This window comes from Anguilla anguilla, chromosome 18 (genome assembly GCF_013347855.1).
Source record: "Anguilla anguilla isolate fAngAng1 chromosome 18, fAngAng1.pri, whole genome shotgun sequence".
NCBI classification, from domain to species: Eukaryota; Metazoa; Chordata; class Actinopteri; order Anguilliformes; family Anguillidae; genus Anguilla; species Anguilla anguilla.
Window position 1 is genome coordinate 22,579,656 of NC_049218.1, and position 12,564 is coordinate 22,592,219.

Below are 12,564 nucleotides of genomic sequence, written 5' to 3' on the forward strand. Positions count from 1 at the left end.
CATCTGGCGTCATTGGAGACCAATCACAGCGTCGCAGTCTCTGACAGTAGGGAAAATGGGGTGAGCACCGGGTGGGATGTAGCGCAGCAGACGAATAATATACACCCTTTTAGTGTAAGTTAATTTGCCTATCTTTCCGGCCACGGAGTTTAAACGGACTCCGGGGGGCTGTTGCTCTGTCATTAGATGAGCTGCGGTTTAGAGTTAATAACTTCAGAAGATCGAGTTTAAACCCCTATTGTCCGGAATAGGTCACGTGATCTCATAAACCCGACTGCCGTGTCCTCAGAACTTGCTGTTTAATGCGCACCTACGTTTTAACCTAAACCCAGTTTCTGTCTTGTTGAAATCACCTAACTGCCAGTAGAGGTCACTTTAACTGAGGTTTTTACCTGCTGCACACGTGGTTTTACTAAGGTTTAAAGGGAGATGTCCACTGCTCAGCACATTTTAATATTCCGAAACATTAATTATCTTTCACTAGATAGGCAGAGCATTATGTATTGCAGACTAGCCTACTCTACTCTATAAGGGTGAACCAAATGCAACATGGAATAATTAAATACATTTAAAATGTGTCACCATGTCCAATCAAAAGACCGAAAACCTACAACGCAAACTGTCTGACATTCTCCGACCCTATTTAGCGCTCAACCCAAGCCATTCATTCAAATTGTCCACTAAAATGATTAGGCTACAGCTTAGAAAGACATTTTAATTTCAGAAAATGCAGCCTATTATCACAAAAATGTAGTTTAAACTAAATTTACTTGCTCATATTTGGTCAAAAACATGAAATATTTTGGCATTTCTTTGAAATACGTTCCATATAATACTTCATATGGCGCAGCACATCCAGCTTGGATTTGGAAAACTGTTACTGTAGTTACGCTTTCTTAATGTGAGCTAATGGCAGCTGTCAAAGCGAATTGTTCTTCAATTAATTATTGATTAAATTAGTAGTTAAGCTTATGAACCTGCTTACCTTTGGTGATAAAATAGTATTTTTTAAGTATTTGTATTTTCCTTAATAGTGTGCGTTTCACAGTCACAAATGTGCTGTGTCTTGAATACTCATCTAACTTTAGATGAGTATGCTAGTTAACGTTAATGTAAGTATTCGCTAACAGCTCGTTTTTGACTCAAAAAGTCTATGCAAATGATAGTTCATCTAAATTAAGTTAACGTATTCATGTTGTGGTCGAAAGGTTAAAATGTTTTATTCTCTACTATTTGTTGAAATAAAAATGATGAATGTCTTTCCGTGGCCTGTTCTGTGTCTTCTGTGAATTTCAGGTATGGCAAATGTATAATATACAATCTATTTTAGCTTTATAATCATTTTTAAATGGCAAATATGGCGTGTTAGGCCTGTTAGGTGTCGCCATGTGCCGCACCAATATGCAAATTCCAACAGGTTCAGTGTGGGCTACCCATAATATACCACTTCATTTGCCAAATAAAATGTTGCCAAGCCACAGACCTTCCTTCTCCTGAAGGGTTTTGAGATGTACTGCCACTTGATTTGTTTCTCATCTTCAGTTTCAAAAACGGTTGCAAAAGCATTTTGAAGAACCTTTAGCATATGACATGGATCCAGGAGCACATGAACTCTGAAAGTTTGTTCTTCCAGATGAAGGAAGTAAGGCCTCATGTCTGAAGATCAGCACCATGCTCCCTTAGCATTGCAAACTATGAAGTCCATCACATGTCACTCTCCTTGATGATGTTGGCCTTCTCTTGTCCGGTCATGCTAGTCATGAGGAAGCAGGCAAAGGGGATTTTCCAGGCCAGGACTCATTGATGGAAACAACCATGAGGACCATGGTCTCTGTGACTACTATGCGGTCTATTTCACCAGTACCAAAATCTACATAATAATGGATCTGGTTTGAGCTAAAATCCATTTGCTGATGTATATACATCTCATCCATCATCAGAGCACAGGCCATTTCCTTACTCTCTTTTTTCCTGCAGCATGGTTCTTCAGTGCAGTAAAGGAAGCCACAGTAAAACCAGGATCAGATGAGATGCTACTGTACCAGTTGCATATTGTCAGAGTATGCGGTGCAGCAAAGTTAAACTTCTCTCTGACATATGCCTACGGAGAGTAGAAGTGCAAAGTCATGGCAAATTTGGCATAGTTCTTCAGAGAAAATAGCTGACATCTTCTGTTGTATCCTGGTTCCAGAATTTCTCTTGGCACTTCATTGAAGGACTCCAGTATAGCAGCACACTCACTGAGTATTTTCTGGAGCTCTACACTGGCCTGGTGTTTTGCGAGTGCATCCTCAGCTTCCAATATCTTTGCAGCCTCTCCCTGAACGGCTTCTGTTTTCCGCTTGAGGGTTTTTGGACACTCCACAACAACAGTAATAGTGATCATCAAGATCCTCAACCGAGCTGGATGGCAAGGCTGAGGAGTCACGATCCTATAACACCACTCGATCTCTCTTGCCAACACTCTCACTTCTTGAAACACCGCTTGAAACACCACTGGCCTCCCTACCAACAACTACATCGACATCAGCTGCCACAGTAATGTCGTCTTCATAGGAACCATAGAGAAGAGTATCCTGCTCAGCACAAACTTCCATCATGGCAACATTGTTGCGATCAGCTGCAAGAGAAAAGTAAAATAATTTTAACGTATAAAGCTTTTACATACATCATTTAAACAACTTATCTGTCCTTGAAAAGTTAGTATGGTTTTCAGAGTGTATTTTAGCAGGGACTGGATGCTATGTGATCAAAAAAAACATGATGTCCCCTTCTGTATAAATGCAACAGCTGTTAAGGTTATGTTGCCTCTAAATTGTGAAAACAAACAACATGCTGTAATGTTTACAGAATGCCATATAAAGAGAAAACAAGGGGGTTAGTACCCAGAGAGGCCATGGAGAGGGCTTCAGAATTTGGAGATTAGGGACACTAGATGGAGCTGAAAACCATCTAGATGTAGTGTCCATTTGGGGAGACCTTAGTCATTTTGAATGGTGTTTAATGTTCATCAAAGAAATTAATTTCACTCATCAGTGTGTTTGACTGTTTAAAATTAGTTTAGTGTTTTATGTTAAATATGTTCAGCTAATTTGCTGACAGCAAATGACACAGCCTCATCTGGATGCTCCAAGTGATTCATGGAAAACAAACAGCCACCTTGTCACAGGAATTATATTAAGCACCCACCAGATTAGTCCGTAAAGTAGGCTACTAGCTTCCTAAAAGTAAACCTGGGTATTAAGAAACAAATAAAAGCAGCTTTCTTCATCAATTTGGACATTACAACTCACTTCATGGTAAATTATGAAGTTGCCGGTGTGCCAATATTTATGTATAATCTTTTTTCATGAATAAAGCCCAATGCTTCATAATCTGAGTAGGTGGCTGGTCTCAAATTACCATTGGAAATGTGTTCCCTTGATTAACATTAGTATGTGCAGAAAAAACCTGCGTACGCACATTATAGGGTGTTTTTATTTACTGCTACAATTATTCCTCACCTCTGTTACAATCATACCGAGTAGGTGGTATGAATGTAACATTGGACTGCATGTACTCTGGTTTTGATTGTACCCAACTCAATTAAGTTATGAATGTAATTGAAATGGCCAAAGACTACTGACATGTCAAAGCTACGTGAAGTAAAATTTCATATTGCTAGGCTAAATATTTTCTGAGTAAACAAGAAAAACGAGCAGACTCTATATACGCCTGAATTTTCCTTGTCAAATCAGATTAGGCCACTCAGTACAAGCATTCCGCTATTCTCTTTGTTTCAGACTTTCTGGCAATGGAATGCTTTGGCAGGAGTTTCAGTGGTGCTGACTTTTTAACATTTACAAATCAATAAGTTCATTAACAGCTGTCTTCAGTCATCTATAGTAAAATGGGCAGTCACTGTCATGTATGCTTCCATTTGCCATTACACCCAAATACCGGTAGTGAAACTGACTGCTGCACTGTGTTTCATTCGTTCAGTAAGCACCTCTCTTATTGTGATATATTTTGCAGTCACTGCGTGCATAACAGTGTCTCTCTCAGAGGCAGTGTACCCTGGCAAAACAAAGAAAAATCCATGTCAATAAGCGCATTTCCCAACCTACCTTGGAATCGCAGAAAAAAGAATGCTCCTCAAAGTGGACGCTGAACAGACCAGATGCCGGAGAGGGTCTCTTATCTGTCCTGATGGCCAACCAGTGCTGCAGCCTGGCTTCATCATCTAAAGGAAAACTATCAAAGAATAAACTCATTACAGTAGGTTGCAATGCAGTCTGATGTGGAGTTGCTTGGCTCACTCTTATCTAACTTTGACAGAGGAATACGATTTGAAATGAGGCATTTGGATAATGTCCAGAATTCAAAGCAATATGCACTTCTATTAATTGATGGAGGTAAATAATTCACATCAAGTGTAAGAATGCTAAAAATCTGTTCAACTTGATATGTTCTTGTACTTTGACTTCACCACTACTGACCCTTAACCTTAGCAAGAAACACACTGACACTACAAAAATCCGCAAATAGAATACACTTACACTTCCTCCTGCCTTCCTCCTGCCTTCTGTCGACCATTTTCTTGGCTGAGTAAAAAATTCTTATTCGCCTTCAAATACAGAGCAGAAAGCACGATGGCTACTGGGAAGGGGAAGCATGGAAAAGTCTGCTTCAGAGCGTACTTTGTTGTTTAGTTCTCCAAAAAATACAGAGAACATCCGAAAAAATCTTGCCTTGTTGCATTTTTAAGTTTGGTACCCACTTGCATCGTATCCAATAAGAGGTCGATACATCACAATTGCGACGGAACCGGATAATGATCGGAGCAGGATGTGCAGGGGCAACCGGCTATGCAATTACACCGGTCTATCAAGAAATTGAAAAAAGTTAGTCATTGTACCTCGTGTGCGCATGGTTAGTAGGATATTTTAGTCAATTTGGATTCGTCTGCGAACCAGGCTACAGGGCTATTTTGTTTTCGACTGCAGTTTCCGATAACCAGGAAACGAGTAGTTAGCTACACGGGTTAAAATATCCTAAGTTTTAGGAGTTGTTATTTCCTGGTTCGGGTGGAAGCCATTTTGGGATTCAGACGACAAGGGTCTTAGTTCTGGGAGAGTAATTATCCGGTTATTTACTTTTTATGTTACAAAACTGTAGCTAGCTAGTCATTCCTACTTCCGTGGACCGAAGGGGAGCGCCGTTTTACAACAAGAGGGGGTTTACTGTGACATATCCACGATGAATCCTGAATAGTAAGTAGGGAGTTTCTTCACTGTCTAGCTGAAAATAGCTTGCCTACCGTACCTTAATGAAACCTCCTTTTAACTTTGAATGAACTTAACGTTAGAAAGATTAGACTAGGCGACTTAGAGATTGTACAGACGTAACGGTAAGGAATTGTCATACATTGCTAATGATAGCAGCAACATTTAATTATCCACTGAGTTATGTTTGTAATGTATGTTCTTTGTATCCTTAGCTAATGTGCTAAGTAACATTATGCGTATAGCGCCAGATGTTAGTTAGCTGGCCAGTGTAGCTAAATTAAGGATTTGGCTAGCTTGTAATATTATTAACAGAGAAAGTTCTCATGGCCAACGATCACGAATTGGCTACACAAACCAGTAATGTTAGCTAATAGTTTGTGACTGCTGGGCGATACCTTGTGTCCTAACAAACCGGCCAGCAAGCCAGCTAATAACGTCAGGCTAGACCATGAAGTTGTCAGTTTGGCTGCTGGCAGATGGCTGGGAAATAACTATCATAGCTAGTCTAATGACGTGTACAACGGAGTGGTGCAATATTGTACTGAATAGCTTTATTAAAATATAAATGCCTAACAAAGAGGCATTTGTGAGATGGGTAACTAGCTGGCAGGATAGATGACAGTCCAGGAACAGGCCAATAGTGATATGAGCTACTCGTTGGTTAACGTTGGTGGCGTGCTTTGTTGCTTGTGTGCTAACTTAGCCTCCAAAATTTCTTCTAGGTTTCCAGTCCTGTTACTGGAAGTGACGCCTTTTTAGCAGTACTAGTGGCAACATCATGGGTATAAGAAAAAGCAGTCACAGAATTTTCATTATTCATTATTCCGCATTTGTTAGAAGTAAATATTGAAAGAGTCCTGTATGATCTGAACGTCATGTGTGTACAGGTAGTCGTTTGTCAGAACTCAATTAAGTACTATAGCTAGAAAGCTCTTTAGCTACCTTTGAAAACAAAATCAGGTCCGTTTTTTATTTATTTATTTATTTATTTATTTAATTAGTCAACATATCCGTGACTGGGGATCAACAGCATTGACTCGAGGACAAAAGACATCCACCCTCCTAGTACTGCGTTCAGTCATGTGTAAGTCACATGGCCTCTCTTGCAACGCTTCTGCTGCTGTAGGCCGTTTGGAAATTCACTTAGGGTACAACTCGATTTTGGGAGTAGAAATGGGACTTTTGCATGGATCCTAGTCAGAAGACAAGGTGATTCTTTGGTTAGTCTGAAGAATCCTAAGGACTCATTCTGGTCATTGACATCTGCTCTTTTGATTTGTAGTTTATTGTATGGACTGGACTGGAGTCAAAAGTCTTCAAAAGGTTCTTCAAAATCTCCATTCATGTGCAGTGACTGACAGACTTATTTAGTAGCCTATTTCCCAAGTGATGATTTTTCTTACTGTCTGTTTACTTTCAAATGAGATTAGGTCTAAACGTTTTGAAATATTATTAGTTCTTATTATTATTATGCTTCTTTGCCTTGTAGTACTGCAATGCTCAGCAGCAAATTTATCGGACCTGTGTTGGTACCGGTTGGTACATCCGGGACCAGTTGCGTTTTGAAAGTTTTCCAGGACATCAGGTTCTAATGTTACTTAGGACATAGAAATGTGGGTATCTAATATTCAATTGATGGTGTTGAATCCAAATTGAGTATTAATTACAAATGATGCACATTAAACATCAAGATTTGGAATATTTTCTTTATTTTTAATAAATCTTTTTTTATTTCTGCAAAAGAGGAAAACGTGAGGCCCTGTGTATCCCAACGCATACTGAAGCAGCTTCAAGTCACTTATGTAATTCTTCAAATTTTTGGTTAATGGTGATTTACCATGGTATTGATACCAAGGTAACAAAGTGTGTACCTGTATTGAAGTAAAGATTTTGGTTTCGGAACAACACAAGTTAACAACGATTCTGTTAAAAGCATAAAAGAATGCTCTTTTCATGATGGACCAGAACAGTTAAATGCACTAGTCTATCAGTGTTCCAAGCGGTGACTGGCTGCCCGCTAATTCGTTTTGTTTTTTGTTTTGTTTTGTTTTGTTGGAACTTCAGGCAATTATTACTGTTGCTACAGTTGGGTGTTTAATTAATTTACCACATGACTGAGATTTTGTGACCTGCTGGTTTTTTCTGAGTGTTCCCAACACAAGCTTATTTAATGCTGTCATTGATCAGTGATAAGGACATGTGGGTTATGTGTTTATATTCATTTAATAATGTTAAAGTTGAATGTTAATTTAATTTAAATGTTAATTTAAAATTGTAATGAGAAAACATTGGTATTGGCAGTGCGGTGATGACTAGCCTACACCGTGTAGGATTGCACACATTAGGCTATACCACCAAAACTGAACACTGTCACAAGTGTACTTGGCAGCGCTGTTCCTCTTTGTAGCCATCATCACTATTCAGTTGGATAAAGAATAACTTGGTGTGAACAACAGGCTGTGGGGAAAAGAGATTGAGGATGTGCCAGGTTTCTTCTTTGGAAGTTTTTTGGGTTTTTTATATTACGGAATGTTTGATATTTCATATTTTATTCATCAATGGGACAACTGGTTCAATTAAATGTTGCTTTTTTGTTCTTCATTCAGAATCTTTTTTTAAAGTATTGTTCGGTGAGGATATCATATAGTGAATCTGATAACATGATACACGCAGCCCACGATACGTATCATTTCACCGCTATTATACCTGATGCGGGGACAAACATCCGAACTTCAGAGGGCACGGGAAATGGTTCTTGGAAAAACACGTAACGACTTATCAAATGGGTGTTTCAAAAACAGCCAACCGGCAGCAAGGTCTTACAGCTTCCATGTCATATTGGTCAAAATGTGGGCGGGGGGGAAAAAAAAGGAGAGACTTATAGTGGCAAAAATGTCAGAGTATGATATGAGAGCCCATTGATGAATTGTAGGCTCTCTTACAGCACATCTGTTCTATGCAGACCAAAGCAAGTTGCCTATGCAGGTGTAGCTTACAAGATGAATCTCCCGTACTGTGCAATCTTATTTTATCATTTGATCCTGCAAGCATCACGCATTTGGGTTCCCAGTTGTCGCCCAGTCTTTTAATTGTTTTGGTTTCACTGTCAAGTGTAAGCGATGATTAATTCAATTTAGCACATTTCTCATCCACAATGTCCCATTTTTTATCGTTGTCGTCCTCCATCCTCTTGAGCGCAGTGCACACGAGACCCAAAACTCTAAGCTTAAGGCTGTGTTTTGCTATCTCAGGCCATGATTTTGAAGATGTAGCGTAGCTTTGCCTATTTTAATGCCTTCATTTCCCAGAAGAGCTAAATAAAACGTTTATCAAACAGTGCCTGTGGCCTAACAGTCGACTAAAGCCTGATGATTATTGGAAAGGAGATTGATAGCTGTGTGAAGTAAAGTCAGAGAAAATGCTATTTGATGCCTGCAAGTGCTGCTGTAAAACAGGTTTTTGGCACCAAAGAAGAGTACTCAAGTAATTGCAAGGACAAATCAGCTCGTCATTTTGCAGAGATAATAATAAAATGTCCCACCCAATGTCCCAGTTAAAACTGCATTGTGTCACACTGAATACTTAAGCAGCATAGCTTCAGACCACAAACCGCCTGTGAATTTGGATCCCTGTTTTTACCTGTAAACCCCTCGGTGAAGAAGCATGCCTGTGGAGTGACATGACCTGATGACCGTTGATCTGTTTTGCATTACGTCTTGTCATTTGTGATAGTGATTTGAACGGTAGGAAGAGCTTAATGTACCTGAAGTGTTGTCAACCTGGAAAGCAAAGTCCATGATTTTTAATCTCTTCCACCCTCTCTTTCCCCCCCAGTGACTATTTATTCAAGCTGCTTCTGATTGGTGACTCTGGTGTTGGAAAGTCCTGCCTTCTCCTCCGATTTGCAGTAAGTGACCTTTCTTTCTATCACCAGTTTAGAGCTGACCTCTGCTCTTTCTTTCAACCAGGTGCTTGTTGATAATAAAAGGTGGCACTCTGTTCAGTTTTATTTATATGTTGGTGAATCATATAATTATGATAGACACAATAAAATAGTATAAAAGCTTGCCAAGCAATAAATAAATAATTGAATCCATTTTTAAAATACACTGTGATTTGATGGAACCGGAAGTTTGAGTCAATCTTGAGGTCTAGTAGAGTTCCCCAAACCTGAAGGCAAAATGTGGTATATTCACCACCCTGCCTTACTCAATATGCAGATGTCATGAAATGAGAAGTTTCCGTTACTTTCAGTAATCGCAACCAAACGTGAGTTAGTTTTGTGTTATGATGAAGTATGAATGCTTTTCTGTGCTGAGCAGGATGTGGATGTGAATTAAAGGATGTGCGTATCCTCACTGTTGGCTTTTGCTTCCACTCCCCTTTCAGGACGACACCTACACAGAAAGCTACATTAGCACTATCGGAGTGGACTTCAAAATAAGGACCATAGAATTAGACGGGAAGACAATCAAACTTCAAATTGTAAGATTCATTATTTTTATTTATTTTATATCTGTTACATGATTTCCCTGGCCTTTGCAGAGCCAAGGGTGATTTGAATTGTTTTACTTCATTTGATATGACTAATGAATAACCAAGGGCTTTGTTGGTTATACTAAAATTTCAAATATTCACACATTTGAAGAAGTACAGTCTCAGTGTCTCTCTAGCCTGTAATCTCTTCAGCCAGAATCCAAGTGTGTCAAGTGCCTATGGTGTTACCACTGTTTGGGTACCATCTCACCACACTGTTTCGTTTCACAGTGGGACACTGCAGGACAGGAGAGGTTCCGAACCATCACGTCCAGTTACTACAGAGGAGCACACGGCATTATCGTAGTTTATGACGTTACAGATCAAGTAAGTGAGGCAGTCTCAGCTTTCCTCTCGATTTCATTAATGTCCATATGCAGTCATAGCCAGCCCTTTTTCTGTACGTACGTATTCTGAGCTAGTTACGTGTGCGTGTAAGTGCGTGCGTGTGTGTGTGAGACATGCATAGCTACACACAGATAACATGTTCATCTGAGCAAAGATGTTGTATTTGGGTCCCCTGGTATTTGTTGCGTCTCACACCAGTTTGTTTGCATTTCTGACACAGGAGAGTTTCAATAACGTGAAACAGTGGCTACAGGAGATCGATCGCTATGCCAGTGAAAACGTTAACAAGCTATTGGTTGGGAACAAGTGTGACCTGACAACCAAGAAGGTTGTGGATTACACGGCAGCAAAGGTAATGACATGCATTAAAAAATAACGTGATTACTACAAGCCAATCAGGTTTATTCTGTTCATCACATAAACAGGGTCTTTAACAAGTATTTTATTTTTATTTTTTGTATTAGTGATTAGTTCTTTTTTGTATCACTTTAATCTTATTTGATGATTGGTTTATTCTACCTGTCCTCACCCTAGGCTGAATTAACAGCTGTGATTGCCATCTGCTAATGGTTCTGTTCTGTATTTCTCCTTTTTTCAGGAGTTTGCCGACTCGCTGGCCATCCCCTCTTTGGAGACCAGCGCCAAGAACGCCACTAACGTGGAGCAGGCCTTCATGACCATGGCTGCCGAGATCAAGAAGAGGACGGGCCCCGGGGCCACAGCCAGCGGCCCCGACAAGTCCAGCGTCTCCATCCACAGCACGCCCGTCAAGTCTTCCTCCGGGGGGTGCTGCTGAGGCCCAGAGACCCTCCCCCAATGCAACATGCCCCTGCCCCTCCCAGAGTGTACACGTTGCCCGAGTACTGTAAGCCACACTACCAAAAAAAATCCTCCAAAACTGAAACGGCAAGGTCAGAAATTACGTACTGGTCAGCTCTCAAGCTGCTTCGATTCCTCCTTCAGAGATGACCAATTTCAGTTTCAGAACTGATGAGTGTGTGTGCGCGTACATGTGAGCGTGTTTCAGTCTTAACGGCATTCCTACTACAGTACTGGTGTTCGTTGAATCATATTTTCTGTCCTTTTTTCTCTTTTTTTGTCTGTTTTCTTGACTGTTTACTTTGCTGTTGATATCAGCACGTTTTGAAGTTAATTTATGTCCTCTGAATACGAAGCTCTGCCAATGCACAACAGCACAACTGTTTCACTGTCCAGTGTCCGCAGTCTGGTGAAATATATATGTACATATGTGTATGTATATGTAAGATCTTGTTTGTCATGTGGAGTTAAATGGACTACATTGTTTTCCTTTAAAATCTCTGAATTTAATTTGCAGCTGCAGACTGTTGTCATTTTGTCACACAAAATAACTAACTAACGGAAGAAAGATCTAATAAATATTGTACTACCAGACTGTACAATATACAAATTGCAATTCTTGGTGGCCTGTGTAGGATATATTTTGTGTGTTATAATTATTTTTCCAACATTTATGTATGGCAAATATATTGTACCAGTAATTTAGGCTGTTTGCAATTTGGCCATTACCTGTGTACTACCTAATTGCAAGTGGCTGTGGTTGAATTGCACATATGAAACACTAGGTTCTTTTTTTCATAATAAAGGCAACTGAATTCAGTTTTAAATGAGCTGAGTGGCACTTTCTGTCTGGACATTTGTTGAATTAATCAGCAATGTTTATCTGTCTGCTGGTTATGGAAGACATCTTCCTAAATATACCCATTTCATTTCAGGTCCATTGCATATGACCTACCCAAGCTCACAGGCATCACCCAAGAAAAGGCCATTGCCTTTACAATCTAACTCATATGTTACCTGCACAGCAAAATATTCCAAAAAGACCAGAGATCAGATGTAGATGTAGTTAAAACTTATTAGCTAAAACTAAAAGAAAGGCACACATTTTATTTTTTAGATATTATTGGTTCAGGTCAATCTATAATGCAACACATCTTTTGAAGGTTATAGGTAAATTAACCCTCTCTCCTACTGAGCATTGTGGTGACATTAAATATTAAGGATTTCCAGATCTTTTCGGGAGGGACAGCTTTGGCTATTATGGGAATGTCTGTGAGCTACTATATGGAGACATCAAGATCAAGAAATAATTAAACAAATAGTGACACTGGTTCCTGCTTTTATCTGTTATGGCCTGCCCAGAAAACCCAACATATTGCCTGTAGGTGTATTGAGCAACTTTTAAGGTACAGAATCCTATGAGTAAGAAGAATGCCAGGCAAACACACAAACACCCCCCACACACACTCGCGCACACACATTCACACTTCAAATGGCTACTGCACCCCCCCTCTCATTCCACTGTAGAAGGTACATTCCAGGCAGCAGTACATCTTTCAACTGTCTTCTTTACCATCTACCCACAGAATACTGT

General features: G+C 39.8%; 1 protein-coding gene across 1 annotated transcript; it reads left to right on the forward strand.

Annotated features, from left to right (window-relative positions):
• The first annotated feature begins 4,629 nt into the window (after positions 1–4,629).
• LOC118218450 (ras-related protein ORAB-1-like) lies at positions 4,630–11,800 on the forward strand. The gene is made up of 6 exons (XM_035401101.1): positions 4,630–5,252; positions 9,102–9,174; positions 9,657–9,752; positions 10,035–10,130; positions 10,372–10,503; positions 10,750–11,800. The coding sequence occupies exons 1-6, from the start codon at positions 5,239–5,241 to the stop codon at positions 10,945–10,947; spliced, it is 609 nt and encodes a 202-aa protein (XP_035256992.1). The 5' UTR covers positions 4,630–5,238; the 3' UTR covers positions 10,948–11,800.
• Positions 11,801–12,564: the final 764 nt, after the last annotated feature.